The 17,794-nt window shown below is 49.7% G+C and overlaps 1 protein-coding gene across 2 annotated transcripts in view; it reads right to left on the reverse strand.

The window, feature by feature from the left end:
- PDGFD (platelet derived growth factor D) overlaps positions 1-17,794 on the reverse strand; it is a 222,735-nt gene that overhangs the window by 9,227 nt on the left and 195,714 nt on the right. For both annotated transcript variants that reach the window (XM_040460769.1, XM_040460768.1), the window contains exons 5-6: positions 15,730-15,928; positions 3,536-3,750 (exon numbers count right to left, since the gene is read on the reverse strand). In XM_040460769.1, the coding sequence (XP_040316703.1) occupies positions 3,536-3,750; positions 15,730-15,928 (414 nt within the window). The remainder of the gene's footprint in view (positions 1-3,535; positions 3,751-15,729; positions 15,929-17,794) is intronic.

Here is a 17,794-nt window from a genome sequence, read left to right on the forward strand (position 1 = left end):
CTCTCTCTCTCTCAAAAATAAACATTAAACAATGTTTTAAAAGGCACTGTATTTCTAGAGAAGATCCTATCCCTTCATGCACATTATCAAGGCAGATGAGAACTGAAATAACATCATCTCACTGTCTACACAATATGTTTTCTGGAACCTTCCCTTTTGAAAAAACTACCACCTCAAAGTTATCTTTTGTATCTTATACATTCCAAGAGGCATAAAGGACCTACTATTAGCAAAAAAGGAAAAACACCTTAACAGGATACTTACAAGTACTTTTGAGAACAGAAAGTCATACAGAAGGTAACACTGCATCGCACAGAGAAGAATGCTCCGGAGAAACAGCATGACCCGTGGAAAGAGCAATTATATCAGCTCCATTAGGGGCTTCATAATTATTCAGATTTTATTCCCTAAACGCCGAGTGCTGAAATATCTGTGCAGAGTCTCACAGTTCTGCTCATGCGATGGGTTCCAGTTGCCCCCGTAAGGCAGTTCGTGCCCCACAGAAACTCATTTCACATCTCATCGGTTACCAGCAGAAGGTAGGGACCCTGGCTTTTTCTGGGGTAAGAACACAGTCACAGAAGAGAACAAGAACATGGATTTTCCCCTAAAGATCCCCGCTCAAGCAACCCCCGTGTCTGGAAAGGGAGCCAGCCTCTCCTCTCTTCCACGGTGCAGCCCACAGAGTGGTCACGGGGACACATCTCAAGGGTGTTTTAGGAGCCCAGGGCAACACGCCAGGTACCTTGGCTCTGGCTGTGCAGTGGCCGAGTGAGTGACTGATGCTGTTTGGTCCCTTGGTCCGGCGCTTGGCAGAGCGATTTTGTCTAGAGCTCTGCAGACTCCCGGATGTCAAAACACTAGGAGACGAGGTTTCAGAGATGCTGACATCTTAGACCCACTCACGTGATGGGCAGAGAACCAAGGGCTTCCCTTTCTCAGTGTTAACTGTGCACAGAAATGTACAGGTAATGGCTCCCGGGGACGGAGACAAGAAGAGAAGGCGAGAAGGACCCTTCAGAGTTCTACAGTGTGAACTGTCTGGGAGGTGAGGGGTTTGGGGGCGGGGGGGGGGGGCGGCATATGTTTAACTCTGCCATTTCTGCCATAAACCACTTAAACAATGAAGCTGTACCTTCTATCTGAGCAGAGTCCAGAAGGAAATAAAGCACTCTACAGATAGATCAAGGGCCTGGACGCGACACTTCTTCCGTGGCATGATGTCTGCAGAGACGTCGTGTCACCTGCTAGATTATTTTAACTCTGTTCTGATGACTGCATTCTGCATGGACCCTCAGGGTGTGCCTAAACATTACAAAGTTCTGAGATGCAAAGGACAACGTCCAATCTGGACTTCACCGGGTCATACAAAAATAAAACACAAAGAACACGGACCGTAGCGTTCTCTGGCCATGAGGACATTATTTTCCCCCGTGAAAACTGCAGGGTGGAGTGAGAAATTCTTACGCCTAAGGAAACGGCTCTGTGTGGGTCTCAACTAATGTGTTTCCCTCCTGAGGTAAGCACGGTCACTGTGACAGCTGACTTCCTGCACTTCCCAAGTCGGAAATACCACGGATGACGCAGCCGTTTTCATTTAGCTCAGAGGCTGCCTCCTTCGACCTGCTCTTATTGTTTGCTGTGGGGGCAGGAGAAAAAAGAAACAGCTTCACAAAGCTGGACGTTTTATTTAGGGACCACCCTCGACTCCTTTGTTTGGCTGGGTACCGGGGAAAAGTAGCTCAAACAATAATGTCTAAGAATAACGTCTGCTGCGTTGTTTCCGTTCTCAGATTCCTGCGTGATGTTTGGCGTCTTCCAAGGTGCGTTTCCTGCGTGCTGCGAACCACCCTGTAAGTGGTTATCTGATAGGTTTCCTCGTCGCGCGGCACACATGTGAACGCTTGAGTCTCTACGCTTGGTGATGTGGGTCCCCACGACTGGGGGGGAAACCGGGCACCGCCACGGTCAGGACCGCCAACTCCCCCCAAGCCTGCTCTTACTCTGATGCTCAGTCAGGAGCCGTATGTTTAACAGGAAAAAGCACAGTGCACGAGGGACAGGAACACAGACTCGGCTCTCCTTAAAGGTTTGCTCCCTCTTTTACCCTCATATTTACTTTTTGTTCACTGTTGCCTCCTTTCAGAGCTGACGCCCCAGGGAGCACCCAGCAGCAGTCAGGAAAAACTGGTATTTTTACAAGAAAGGTATTATCATACTTAGAGAATTGAGAAGCCTCTAACTATATATGTTTTCTGCCAGTTTACGTTTTGTTGTCCTCACTCTGCCTAATCTTTTAAATTGCTTTTTTTAAAGTCTATTTATTTTTGAGAGAGACAGAGACAGAATGCGAGTGGGTTACGGGCAGAGAGAGAGGGAGACACAGAATCCGAAGCGGGCTCCAGGGTCCGAGCTGTCAGCACAGAGCCCGACACGGGGCTCGAACTCACCAGCCGTGAGATGGTGACCTGAACTGAAGTCGGATGCTCAACCCACTGAGCCACCCAGCAGCCCCTACTCTGCCTAATTTTTTAAAGTTTATTTATTTACTTTGAGACCGAGAGACTGGGGCAGGGGCAGAGAGAGAATCCCAAGCATCGAACTCACGAACTGTGAGATCATGACCTGAGCTGAAATCAAGAGTCGGATGCTTAACTGACTGAGCCACCCAGGGACACCTATCTCTGCTTAATTTTTTAATGACTTGATTGACTTCAAGTTTGGCCCTTAGAACTTTTTTTTTTTAATATATGAAACTGATTGTCAAATTGGTTTCCATACAACACCCAGTGCTCGTCCCAAAATGTGCCCTCCTCAATACCCATCACCCACCCTCTCCTCCCTCCCACCCCCCATCAACCCTTAGTTTGTTCTCAGTTCTCAACAGTCTCTTATGCTTTGGCTCTCTCCCACTCTAACCTCTTTTTTTTTTTTTTTCCCTTCCCCTCCCCCATGGGTTCCTGTTAAGTGTCTCAGGATCCACATAAGAGTGAAACCATATGGTATCTGTCTTTCTCTGTATGGCTTATTTCACTTAGCATCACACTCTCCAGTTCCATCCACGTTGCTACAAAGGGCCATATTTCGTTCTTTCTCATTGCCACGTAGTACTCCATTGTGTATATAAACCACAATTCCTTAGAATTTTCTTAAAGCGGCCTGGAGTTTTCAGTTATGGCCTTTAGGAATACCACCATATCACTACAAGGGGGCTAGTTAAGCTGTGCCTCACGGCATCATACATTTGATTACATAATCTACCAAGGGGGCTGTCGCCCACAGGTGGTATTATGTGATTAGGAAAAAGAGTCCCTTCTTCAGGAATGACTTAGCCCCGCCCCAAGGCACGTGGCTTGGCAAGGTTAGCACACGTCTAATTTCAGCTCCCCGTCGTCCCTCCGGCTGGGTGCCCTTGTGCAGGGAACAACCCCAACAACTGTGTGCACCCTGGAGCCTGCATCACATTTGCAGCTGCAAAGAGCTTCCGTGTGGTAGTGTTGCAGGACTACAACAAAGACGGTTGACGGCGACTCACCTCATGATACTTCTTCACAGTTTTCCCTGAATTGCAGGAGCAGGACTTCCAGCTGACGGTCCCACAGCCACAGTTACCGCCACAGCGCTGCACGAGGAGGCAGCGTGGAAAGAAAACCACGTTGGTCAGCTTCAGCTCCTCTCGTAAGTTGATGGAGTAATTCCTGGGGGTGCAGCTGTAGCGCTTGACCTCGTCATTGAGCCTGTCCAGGTCAACTGTAAGAGACACAGGCACCATGTGAGGCGGCAGACCGCCCTCAGCAAGCACCCTCTCGGCAGGCATTTCTGGGCAAGGGGCCGGAAGGTTCTGCCAGGACAGGACAGCCTCACTCCAGGGATCAAATCTGCCCTCGGGATCTCAGTTATCAGCCCACACACTGAAGGGGGAAAATCTAATTCTCTTTTGATCCAATCTGCCCTGCAATGATAGTAATAACAATAAATAGAATGATCAACGACAACGAAGAAGAAAACAAAAAGATTCCGGAAACTTGGGCTCAATCTTTACCTTGATTCAAGTTTCTTGGCATCTTAAAAAAGTTTTTTGTCCTAACGTGTGTTTATTCTTGAGAGAGAGAGAGACAGAGTGCAAGTTGGGGAGGGGCAGAGAGAGAGGGAGACAGAGAATCCGAAGCAGGCTCCAGGCTCCAGGCTGTCAGCACAGAGCCCGAAATGAGGCTCCAACTCACAGGCCGCGAGATCATGACCTGAGCCGAAGCTGGACACTCAACCGACTGAGCCACCCAGGTACCCCCTTTTTTAAAAAAAAATTTTTTTAATGTTTATTTATTTTTTTTTTGTAAATTTTTTTTTCAACGTTTATTTTTTTATTTTTGGGACAGAGAGAGACAGAGCATGAACGGGGGAGGGGCAGAGAGAGAGGGAGACACAGAATCGGAAACAGGCTCCAGGCTCTGAGCCATCAGCCCAGAGCCTGACGTGGGGCTCGAACTCACGGACCGCGAGATCGTGACCTGGCTGAAGTCGGACGCTTAACCGACTGCGCCACCCAGGCGCCCCAATGTTTATTTATTTTTGAGAGAGGCAGAGACAGAGAGAGAGAGAGAGAGAGATGGAGCGTGAGTGGGGAAGGGGCAGAGAGAGAGGGAGACACAGAATCCGAAGCAGCTCCAGGCTCTAAACTGTCAGCACAGAGCCCGGCGTGGGGCTTGAACTCACAAGCTGTGAGATCATGACCTGAGCCGAAGTCAGACGCTTCACCGACTGAGCCACCCAGGTGCCCCATCACTGCATCTTTTTTTTTAATGTAAAAAAAATTTTTTTTTTCTGAGGAAATAAAATGAAATGTTCAGCCATCTAAGATAACTGCCTTTACCTTAACAACAAAATAGATCCCCTCCTGATTGTAAAGAAACCACTATGTATATATGACCTGAATTTTATCAGACACGCATTAGGACAACCGCTGTAGTATATTTAGCTGGTAATGAAATCTTACAAGGAAGTGTAACGCAGGGAAAGGTTTTGGCTTCATTTTAACTCCAAGATCAACGAAAACATCAAAGAAAATGGCGTCTTCGGGCCGCACCGGATGCGTATTTCGCACCGGATCCTGGAGGGCAGTACAGCACGGTGGTTAAGGGCCGGGCTCTGCACGAACCGCGCTGACTGTGCGTCCTGGTAGCTGGAAAGTGACCTACGTGCTGGCAGCCTCGGCTGCCGCAGCACAACATTGCCTATTTCACAGCAATGGTCCAAGGACTGAATCTAGGGTCCCCGGCACTCGCTTCTCCTTATTCATCCTGACTCGCTTCCCGTTTCCCTCCATCCTTCCCTTTAAAGTCAAAGGCTCAAAAGTCAAGGTTAAAAAAAAAAAAAGGCTCAAGCCTTTCTCCTCTATCTCTCTTTTGGTCGTGGCTCTGGGTAAATGATTGCTAAGGGGGTGTGGTTACTGGGACCTCCATGAATTAAGAGCATCGCCCTAAATTCTCACAGTTTAGTCACGAACGTTTACTTGAATTAAAGTTCCATCACTGGGTCACGTGAGTTACAGTGAACGTCCTCAAAAATCCACGTGAGCTTCCAGGTGCTTGGCGTCCAAACCGCGGGCTGGCGGCCACGGCCGCAGCTGGCTTGGCCCAAGATCGCAGGAAGGAGGAAGTCCTCCGAACATACTGGCCCCCACACCACGTCACCGTGCTCCTGTCACCGGCCGGGGGCGTGTGGGAGGAGTCCCACAGAGTCCGGACTCCAGCCCCCCCCCCCGGGGTCTTATTCTTTAAACCCCAAGGGCCTGAGGAGCAGTTCACGTGCTCTTTGGGGGCAGAGGCCAAGGCTGTTGTCCGGAGGACGCATCAGCGGGAAACCAAAGAAGCTCACAGTGGATGGAGGGTCCCCCAAATGGCGCGAGGTCAGCTGACATCCGGCCACGTGGCCGGGGGACCCCTCGAAGAAGGAGTTAAAGGGCACTGAGGTGCCCCAAGAGGCTTTCCACCTGGGCAAGTAGGTGCTGAGTCTCAAGGCCAGGGATCCCTCCCCCAACTGCGGTGCGCTGAGCCTGCGGCACGGGAGGCGGGGGGGCAGGGGGGTGGTGGTGAAGACATGCTGAATAATTTCCGTGCATAATTCATGGCTGTCTCTTCCTTCCTCAGTGAAGACATGTAGTAAGTTTAGCCACAATCAATCCGGATTTAAATCGAATGAACTCTGTCTTGGGAAAGGAACCATTTTATGGCTGCTGAAGCCCTGGGAATAAGTGCAACCCAAGCAGGAAGGGTTACATAAATGCATTAGGAGGTGCGGCCATCATCCATGACAAGTGTCACCTTCACATCAATAGTGACGCCGGCCTGGGCATCGCTGTGCGGTGGCCGGGGCTGACGTGCAGGGCTGCACCTGCAGCCCGCGATGGTGGGGTCTGTGTGGTCCGCCCCGGAGGAGTGAAGAGGGCCTAGTGGAGAGAGGGGGTGGAGGGTGCGGGGGCCGAGAGGGATAGGAAGTCAGCATGGGCACCGAGCCGTTGAGGGTCTGCAGCTCGGCCCCCCGCGGGTCCCCTCACACTTGAGGCCGCATTCGTGGTTCCCACGCTTTCCCAGTGAGCAGTGAGTGCGAAACTAGCATCTGAAGCTCTTCTCCCCGTCGCTCGGGTTTCTAGCACATCAAGCAGGGAGGGGGCATGACAGGTGCCGAAGGAGGAAGCCGGGGCCCGCCTGTGCTGCACTGGGGAGGCGTGGTGAGCAGCTTCAGGCCTCTGCAGAATAATAACCTGGGCAACGGCACAGCAGACGCTTCCTAGCAGGATTCGGCCAAACCCCAAGGCGCCCTCCACAACTCAGGGTGACGGACACATCTGCCTTCCTCGTCTGGAAGCAAGACTCTTCGTGTCCTTGGATGACCGTTTCCCCGACGGCACTGGCAGAGTCCCCCCGCCCCGGCCACGAAGGGGCTCACGGCTCACTCAGGTTTATGCATCATCGGTTCGCCAACGGGACTAGAACCCGCGGCCCTTGGGAGGCTGCCGTGGACTCCGGCCGCCCTGCTTCCCGGGGCGTGGAGGCCACCGCGGCCCTCGATTTAGAGCCAGCAATAAAGGTTCCTCTGGCTGGATGCCAGTAACTGCAAGGCGTGACTGCAGTCGTCCTGCGGGGTGAGGGAGCTTCTAGTCAAGGGCTGGTCAGGCTGTGCAGCTGGTAGGCAGGCAGGAGGGTGAGGGGCCAGGAAGGCTGGCGGGGGGGCGGGGGGCTTCCGAGGAGGGGGCTCTGGCGTGGAGCCTCAGGGAGGCAGGGCCCGGGGACAGGCCGCCCCTTCCATTCCCACGTCAGTCTCCACAGAGGAGCACCGAGGGCGGCCAGGATGCTCCCGGGTTCATTCAAGGGCCCCGTTAATTTCAGCCCTTTCCCCTCACGTCACCTGCTGTGCGTCACGTCATAATCCCGCTTTTGCCATCCTTGGGAGTTTGGGCCCTGTCTTTTCATGGGTCTTCGACATCAGTTCGGTTTTCCAGGCTGTGTGCACAACCTGCTGGAGAGGCTGACACGTGGACACAGAGCTGCACACGTGAATCCAGCGTGGGGCACCGCACCTACGGTGGGAGCCCCGTCTTCTTGCAACCCTGGCCCCACAGCCCAGGCCGGGTGCAGCGGTTCCGTGCGCGGGGATGGGTCCTGGGGCTGAGCACCGGGAGGGGAGGCGGAGGGCGGAGGCACGGTGTTCGCTCTGCACTCTGCTGAGGCTCAGGTGCGGGAAGACGGAGAGCCAGGCTGGCCTGTTGGATCCCGGCCACTGCAGCCCGAGAAGCAGGCAGCGTGAACATCTCGTCACACGCACGCCTGCCGCACTCGCCATCCGTGCTATGAATTACACACCCCTCCCGGTCTCACTTCCACCGTGGAGGAAACAGAGCCTCTGTCAGGTCCACAGCCACACCCGCAGTCAGTGTGGGAGCTGGACCCTGAATCCAGGCTTTTCCAAGCCTGTGGGCACTGGGAGCCGCAGCCCGAAGATCTGAAGGGACAGGCAAAGAGTACCTCCCCCCAGCCATGCTGGAGCCTCCCACTGGGGGACTGCGTGCTGACCCAGTGACCGGGCTTCCCAGGCGCATGGTCGATCCCGACCTGTCATTTTCAAGACGTTGCCAATGACAGACACCCGAGCATGTGCTCCGTACCCACACACCCATTTATCAGATTCTGCTAGGAAAGTACACCGTCCTTTAGCAAACGGCAGAGAGCCTCTGTCTTCTTCGGTATTTTTTTTAACGTTTATTTATTTTTGAGACAGAGACAGAGCATGAGTGGGGGAGGGGCAGAGAGAGAGGGAGACACAGAATCCGAAACAGGCTCCAGGCTCTGAGCTGTCAGCCCAGAGCCCGACGCGGGGCTCGAACTCACACACCTCAAGATCATGACCTGAGTCGAAGTCGGACGCTCAACCAGCTGAGCCACTCAGACTCCCCTCTTCTTCTGTATTTGAACAGCATACTGAGTATCATCTCCTTCCCTGAAGTGAGGGAACCTATGTCTGTTCACAATCTTCGTTTTGTCCCCACTCCTTCTTGTCCCCACCTAGAAGCAGTCTTAGCCATGAAAACCAATCGGAAGCCATGCAAAGAGCTGAATGGATTGGCATTATTTGCCTTCAGAGGCAACCAATGCTGGGCTTGCAGAGATTCTTTCTAGAGGACGGACAAAGCCAAGACGGGCATATCTTGTTTGACTGTGTCTCGCTTGATCGTGCTTTGCAGATACTGTGATTTTCCACAAATTGGAGGTCTGTGGCAACCCTGAGTCGGGCAAGTCTACTGGTGCATTGTAAACATTTGTTTGTTTGTTTTTGAGAGACAGAGGGAGAGTGGGGGCAGAGAGAGAGGGAGAGAGAGAATCCCAAGCAGGCTCCACACTGTCGGAACAGAGCCCAACATGGGGCTCAATCCCATGAACCGTGACAACACGACCTGAGCCAAAATCAAGAGTCAGACGTTCAACCGACTGAACGACTCCAGTGCCCCTAACTGGCCCCATTTTTCCAGGAGCGTTTGCTCACTCTATGTCTCTCTGTCACATTCTGATAATTCTTAACGGTACTTCAAACGTTTTCCACCATTATTATATTTGTTTTGGTGATCTGTCATAAGTGGTTATGAGTCACAGAAAGCGCACATGATGGTTAGTCTTTTCTAGCAAGAAAGCGTATTTTAACGAAGCTACGAACACTGCCTTGCGGACACGATCCTGTGGGACACCTGACAGACTGCAGCACAGCACATAAACCAAGCTCTCGCACGCACTGGGAAACCCAAGCATTCGTGTGACTTGCCCTATCACGGTCTTTGCTTTGTGGCCGTGGACCAACCGGTCCGGAGCCGAACCTGCGGGATCTCTGCCGTAGGCCTGTATCGTGCCTCCCAGGCTGGGCAGGCACGGCAGGGTGGTGATCCGCTTAGGACAAAGTGGAGTTAGGATAAAGCTGGGTTTCCCAGGACAGGTAGTTTCGGCAGGGGACTGCGCTCTAGGAAGAAGGCGCTTCTCCCTCAGTCCACGGGGGCATGGAGCAAATGGAGGCCGGGTGGGGGTCCCCAGTGCTTCACATGAAGAGCCGGCAAGGGAACAACGAGGCCGAAACATCCACCACGAGCCAGAGCGACTGATGTGGAAAAGGCACGTGTGCCTGTCCCACACTTACTCCGGCTCTCCACTGCTAAATGGAGCTTGCCGACCAACGTGAATCGAGTCACCTGCCCCGACGGGGGCGGGGCGGGGGGGGGGTCACCGGGCTGGGAGGACGATGGGTCAGGGCTTCCACAAAGATGGGCCAAAAGGAGAAAAGCAGGGGCACCAGGAGGGAAAGAACTAAAAGGGTCGCCGTCCCTGTGCTGCCACCTCCCTCAACTGCCTCGCTTGTGCCCGCCCAGATGCACACGACACCATGGGACAATACGGTTTCTATTAATGCTCTCTGGCGAACCGAGCAGGAAATCCAGATGCTTACAAGTCACGTGGGTCATACACAGTGGCTAGAGTCTAAAAAAAAAAAAAGAAGAAGAAGAAGAAGTAGAAGAAGCTTTGCAAAGGAAACGTGCACCAAGCAAAACGGGGCCAGGGAAGTTTCTGGGTAAACAGGATCCTAGAAAAGTTGACTACTTGCTGACTAGACTTCTAAGGAGTGTACTGATTTCACAGATACTTCAATCTGATGACATCTGGCTCCGATGCAGGAGGCTCTCCAGATTCCTCACATGGCCTCAGAGAAGGGAGCGAAAGGGTGCACAGAAACATCCTGCGTCTGCACAGTGTTGTTTGAGTCATCACAGTAGGGGTCGCCTCCTGAGGGCCCACTGGCTTGGACAGTCTGCTCTCACGAATCCTCACACAACTTTGCAAGGCGGTTATAATTAGAGCCATTCTGCAGGGACTTGGGGGTCTACAAGTGACCTCCCCGAGGCCCCTGTTCTTAGGACACGAGTGAGAATTTTATCGCAAGTGTCCCTGACTCCCACTAAAGCATCCTCTCCTTTGTTCCATTTCTATCAAATTTGTGGGAGACAATTTTAACAATCACGAAGACAGCTTTCACTTGGTGCAAACTATGTGGTTCAGGAAGCTGAATGAAGCCATCCCTCTTCTGAGGTTAGAAATTAGAAAAATAAATCCAGGGGCGCCTGGGTGGCGCCGTCGGTTAAGTGTCCGACTTCAGTCAGGTCACGATCTCGCGGTCCGGGAGTTCGAGCCCCGCGTCGGGCTCTGGGCTGATGGCTCGGAGCCTGGAGCCTGTTTCCGATTCTGTGTCTCCCTCTCTCTCTGCCCCTCCCCCATTCATGCTCTGTCTCTCTCTGTCCCAAAAATAAATAAACGTTGAAAAAAAAAGAAAAAAAAAAAAAGAAAAAAAAATCCATTTTGATTTAATGTCCCCAGTATCTCTGTTTAATGTCCAGAGAGGTGGTTATCTCAAGACTGATTTATCTGGTTCACTGCCAGGGTCAGCCAAAAGCCTTTTGCAAGTTCCTACCCAGACATCAGATAGGCAGACAGAGAAATTTCCAAGCAATCAACGTGTGATGACTTCAGTTCGTTCTAAGCTTTGTTCACGTCCTAATATATTACGAAATTATTTCCCTCATCTTACGTCATGTCTGAAAGAGCAAAACCTGTATTTTCCTAGTCGCTACACAAGAACATATATAGAAGCAGCAATAAGTAATTTAAAAATAAAAAGTATTCTGATCTACGACCTAGAAGAATTCAGAACCAGTTCAAACAGTTTGATAGTAAACATATTTATTTCATGTAGTCCTCAGCTACTATGCCTGGTATTTACCTATAAATAGTTTTCAAATTAAAAAGGCAAGTGTTTGAGATCTTAGAGCTAAACAATGTCACATAAGAACTCACAGAACTGGTATTGGAGCCTATGAGATGGGCTGATAACTGTCCCAGAGTTAGAACATCTAACCATTTAGAGACTGTAAAAATGATGTATTTCAAACCCTGTCACTTTGAATCAATTTAGTATCAATATATTTGCTCCACTCAGTGTGGAAATAGTGATTTTTTTTTTTTTAAAGAGGAGTGCATGTCAATTTTGGCACATGCACTAAAAGAAGGCCAACTCTTTGGGGAAGAATTTACTTCTGGTAACTAAAACTGTAGTTCAAACCTATTAAGTTGGGGTGCCTGAACAATTATACCCACATTCTAATGACAACCTTTAATGTTGTAACAACAGCCTTCCCCCTTGCTGTCATGTGTTGAATTTTTTTCTATGACAAACACACTATCATTTGGGAAAGTCAAGTTCTCCTGGAATCAAGTAAAAACACAGATCTCTTTTACATTGTTAATCTCCATTTATAAATGGCCTCTCAAAGCCCGCTCTGGTAGAGTTTGAGACGGATCATTTCTGAATTTAAAGTCGTCCAATTTCATGCTACGAGCTGGGATAAAGAGGCACTGCCCTAAAGGTAAAGGACTGTGTTTCTGTTTTGTTTTTAACCAGGCTCCACGCCCAGTGTGGGGCTTGAACTCACAACCCTGATATTGAGAGTTGCGCGCACTACCAACTGAGCCAGCCAGGCGCCCCTAAAGGATTGTGTTTTAAAGAAATCACAGCTTTCAGTTAGGCCACAATAGTTACGACATAATTATACAGTTTGTAGAAGATCCATACAGCTGTTTACCTAACTAGGGACAAGTTTGCTATATCATTAGCATATTCGTTAGAAAAAGTAATGTAACTTGAACTTGAAACAACTTTTTTTTTTTTTAAACTTTAAGGCAGCTTTGAGGTGAAAGTATGAGGCTGAAATTACTGGTAAAAATTGGGTTTCGGAACTGCAGTTATGTACGGATTCCGATTATCCGTGCTACCGTTTCTCCATACCCTCTAAGAAACTTAACGTTAGATATGTTAACTTGTTCTACTATCTTCAGTCCAGAAGCTTTTACAGGCAAGTCTGAGCTTACCTATTACCCATGAGTTTTAGAAGTGTAGACAGTGAGGGGCGCCTGGGTGGCTCAGTCGGTTAAGCGTCCGACTTCGGCTCAGGTCATGATCTCGCGGTTTGTGAGTTCGAGCCCCGCGTCGGGCTCTGGGCTGACAGCTCGGAGCCTGGAGCCTGCTTCAGCTTCTGTGTCTCCCTCTCTCTCTGCCCCTCCCCTGCTCACGCTTTGTCTCTCTCTGTCTCTCAATAATAAACAAACGTTAAAAAACAATGTAAAAAATGTAGACAGCGAGGTCACCAAATCCGCCTTCCAATAAACCATAGAAACAAAGCATACAGTTTTCTACCCAATATTAACCGTTTCTACTTTATTATAACCGTTCTTCACCCAGTGTGTGCGTGCTTTATTTTAGAATTATAAAACTCTGTGTTTTGCACATTCCCATTTAAGGCTCATCTTTGAGCACCTCTCTTGGGTATCAAGAGAAGTGCCCCTTTGATGAGCGTAGGCAAATCGGAAGAATGGAAATTCCATAGCTACCCAGAACTGATGATTGTTTTTGTAAAACATCGTTAAAAAATGATCACATCCACGAGAGGGAACGTTTTTAGGAATCCTAGCAAGTTCACTCTTTATTTGACATCCAGTGGACCTCCCTTGTCTGTAACCATTTTTCTGTTCCTGCTGTTCCTTCACCGCTCCCTTTCCTCTACATCAGAACATAAACCATGAATTTGTATTTTTAAGTTCTCAAAGCTGAGAACGACAGCTGGAATATTAAACGGGACTTGTCTTTGTGTGTGTGAGAGATACACACAGGTGGCCCAGCATCAGTGGAATGATAAACAACCAACCGGCACATTTAGAACAGTGCACAGACAGTGGTGACTCACCAGTGTTAAGTGACAAAGCACAGATCTGCCTTCGAGCCATTTTAAACAAGAGCTTAAGAAGTCAGACCTGAGCCAACAACGGAAAGAACTGTTTACTCTGTCAGAAATAACCGGAATGTCACCTTGAATGCTCTCGCAAGGTTCTATCAGTAACCAAAGGCATTCTTAACAAAGCCTCCTTCATCAGTCTATGGGGTGGGTTTCTATAAACTTTGGAAATATGCTCATGCTGGATTATTAGTATCTTCAATTCACAAACATTAACTGAGCACCTAAAACGTGTCCGAGGCTATGCCAAGTACCCGACATAACGGGATGAACAATGCCTAAAACGGTGGCTCTCAACCCTGGCGGCCTCTCGGGATCAATCTCCACTGGCCTCCCCCCGGGAGGCATGAGTCGGGGTGTCTGGGACTGGCCACCTGCAGCTTCTCACAGCTCCCCAGCCGAGTGGAGACGAGACCCTTAGGTCCTGGGATCTCCCATTCCCTCAGAGAAAACCCCACGCCACAGTAACAGTGCAGGAGGAGGACACAGAAATGCCGTGACGTCCCAAGTACTCCAAACGCTGGCGTGGTGGACTGCACAGGGAGGGGACGAGGGACAAGGAAGGCTTCGCCTGTGACGTGATACTAACATCCTTCAGGATTCTACGTAGCCAGAGTGAGCCAACACTTCTCGAACAAGCGCGCGGGGCTGGCTGTTCTCGACGGCACCACTAACAATCATTGGAGGCCAGTGTGATCACCCTCATGGTGCCGATGAGGAAACTGAGGCACGGGAAGGCCAGGGACTCACTGAAAAATCACAAAACTCGTAAGTGGTAGTGGTAGGATCTGAACCCAGACGCTCTGCCTCCAGCACGACATAACTTCCGAGGGAAAGAACGTAATGGATTTCGATGATTTTTAAACTGTAAGAAGCCAACAACCACGTGTCAAGAAGAACCACCCCTCAGATAGCCGTGGTGACTAAGACCCTTGAAGACAGAGTGGGAGCTTATCATTCCCTTGTCTGACACCATGGCTCCTATTCTTCTGGAGGCTTCACAGCACCGTGAACGTTTCACTTTCCTTCGAGTTGACCGTAGAAGAGACTCAAAGACAACACCACCACAGAGACGCAATTTCTCCTCTGCTGAATCCCACCTGAGCCCCGGGGACACTGTATGAGCTACAGTGACCTGCCTATTAGGGCACATCTCTGTAACATCAGGGGCACCGGTGACTCTCCTGCCCACCCTTGAACTCTACCTTTCAAGTATCCAGGATGTCAGACGTGAGCCATAAGCAACAGACCCAGCGGGCATTTAACGGATTGGCCATTCCGGCCGAAATGCTCTGAGGGGCTGTGCCCACTAACACACACATTACCTGTGCCAGCTGGCCAGGCTCACAGTTCTTACAAGGACCCCTGGCATTCTGAAATGTACCAAACGAGCCCTATTTTAGCTAAATACCCTCGCATCTACGATGCAGACGAGGCAGACGAGACTTTGAGAGAGAAAACTTTCACGACAAATTTTAGCAAATAAAGCAAGAACGTAATAGGCTAGAAATTACCATGCTATTCCAAAAAAGGTAACGACGAGATAGTTCTCTATTAATTTCATTTAAACATTCAAAGAAACATTCTCAGATCACATCACTCAGATCTACGAGGAAGATACGATTTTTTTGAGTTTCGCTATTACGGTTTTAACTCAAGATGTTTTCTCATGAATGCTCTTCTCCCCCTCCCTTCGTTATACTTTCCTGGAACCCCCAGTTGGATGCATACCCACACTTGTGCAAACCATCCCAGGCCTTCTGTTTCTGTTTTGGGACATTTATGTCCTGTGAAGAGTCCAGAGTACCGAGCACACAGGAGACCCTCTCGAAAACCCCTTTTAGAGTAGACACTGAATGGGGACGGGTGAAATCCTCTAGAAGTTCTGACCACTGCTTAACCAGGAGCCTATCCTGCTGGCTGGGTCCTGAGTGAAAAGACTCCTATCCATCAGAGAGGCACAGGAGGCAAGAAACTGTGACTCCCACTTCCTCTCTGCTGCCTACCGGCCACACAGCCTGTGCCAAATTATCTACCTCCCTTGACGGTGAGGCTAGTCATACCTTGCTTGCCGAGAAGCAAGAAGCTGGTCCAGAAGATTTTACAAGGGTTTTTTTCCTAGCTCCTAACGACGACGTGTCTTTGAACCAAACCTTTCATCATCGCATACACACAACACAGTTTGGGATTAAACACGGAACTTCCTTAGAAGGTACTGTGGAAAATGTATGTGATAAATCTGGCAGGAATCCACTCATTTTAGTGAGTTAAAAAGATTCCATTTTTTCGCCCTCGCTGAGTACTGCTATCTATGTTCCTATCAGCTTACAAAGAACCTCCGGGGCCGCGTTTCTTACCTTTTGACTTCCTGTCATGGTAGGACCTCCCTCGATAATGGGGGGTTTCCAAGTAGAGATTCTCAAGGTCTTCTCGCCACGATTCTGGATTGAAGTGCTTCAGCAGGTCCTCCACGGTATCGAATTCTGCGACTGTTTTGTCCAGAGCATCCGCAGTGAGAGTGGGGTCCGTTACTGATGGAGAGTGATAGGATACCCCCTAGGAGTGACACACAGCTCAGTGTACTCAGAAAAAGTCCAGTGCTACGAAATACAACGGTCACGCAACTACACGGGAGGAACATCGACAGGCTTTTGATCCTAAGACGTTATGTGCGTAAATATCATGTGAAAGTGCTCTGCCAGAGTCTCGAATGACACCGACTGGGAAGTGAGAGTCATTCACGGTTTTGCAAATCACAACCAGGGAGGTTATAAAACTTCTAGTTCATCTGAAATATAATCATTACGAAGGTATTGACTAAATGGCAAGATCAAAATGACACCATCCCATTTCTTGGTTCAAGGTCCCAAATCATCCATGTTGGCATCAACAAACAACGATCAGGATTTCAATTCTGAACTCCTTCCGTGGCAACTTTGGCAGAATCCATTCTATTCCCCCATGTTTAGCCTCCATGTCTCCCCTGCACAGGTCACCTGGCATGACAGGGGTTGTGTGAGCAGGGTTTGAATGTCCTCTGGAGACCATCTGATACACTGTGGTACTTTAGCCAGGTTATTTACTGTCAACAAGGATAGTCAGTCTTCACCAAGACTGGGAGATTCTCACGGGAAGCACACATATACATTTTTAAAGTGCTATTGCTTGCTAGTGATCCCAGCTGTCGTTAAAATATTCTCAGAAATACTCTTTAAATAGGGACTACAACATCACGGGGAGTCTGGAAGCGATCACGCATTTTGCCATGGGTTATGTCCCCACAGAAGTTTCCAAGCACTTACTTCACTAACCCTTGTATAATCCAGAGGCAAATGAGCCATGATTCAAACATCTCTGTAAAGACTCATGACCCATTAACAGGGAGATAGAGAGCACAGGGCCTCAACTGGTTTCAAAGTGTCTTAAAGAAACTGCCAGACAAATAAGACGCCTCAAGGGCAAACATCTCCTATCACTTCTGGAAACGGGGAAGTAACAAAAACCTCTCGGGTAATGTTGTCTCTTTTTAGCCAGTCAAGGAAGGTCCAAGGTGTGTCAACAATGATGAATGACCGCCTGCCTCCAGAGGAATGGTGGTCCCTCTTCAGCAAGACTAAGGGGTCTTGTAAAAGCACGAACCTGCCCCTGGTGCATCTTAGGAGCGGTTTTCAAATAGGTCCTGTAGCGGAAAGGGGGTGGGGGGAGGTGGAGTTTGGGGAACAGGCAGCGAGACCTGAGCTCCGCTGGTGAAGGTAGGAGGCCAGCTCTCTAATCCAGGTGTGTGTGTGTGTGTGTGTGTGTGTGTGTGTGTGTGCGCGCGCTCATGTGGGTGTATGAGTGGGTACGTGTGCATGCATGTGTACATACATGTATGTGTGGGTATCTGCGTGTCTGTCTTCCTGTGTGTGTGCGTGTCTGTGTGGGTACACGTGTGCACGTGTGTGTGTGGATGGGTACGTGTGCATGCGTGTGTGTGTCTGATACAAACTGCATCCCGGCTATGCCACATCATTCCTGTTTCCATCCCTCCTGGCGTCAGGTGCTAGAGTCGGATATTATGCTTCCGTATCAAAATTTCAAATTCCCATCCAACTTTGTATTATCTGGATAATCTATAGTCTACCTGGCTCAGTTCACCAGGTGATTTACATTTAGCCTTGCATCACGATCATGTGGGTCTAAAATCCAAAAATTCAAAAAGAGCTGGCTACATTTGGGTGCAGGGCAGCATATAAAAACTTTGAAATTAAAACGCCTCCCTCTTTTCTGAAACCAAAGCAGGAACACGAAAGAAGCCATGCTCATGCACGTGGAAGGAAGCCTCTTACGATGAATCTGGGGGGCTCCGGGCAAAACGTTTCCTGGGCTTGCTCCTGACTGTGCCGAGAGCTTGTGTGTCCCTAGACATCGCTTCAGGAGAAA

This window comes from Herpailurus yagouaroundi, unplaced genomic scaffold (assembly GCF_014898765.1).
Source record: "Herpailurus yagouaroundi ecotype Mexico unplaced genomic scaffold, PumYag 251, whole genome shotgun sequence".
NCBI lineage: Eukaryota > Metazoa > Chordata > Mammalia > Carnivora > Felidae > Herpailurus > Herpailurus yagouaroundi.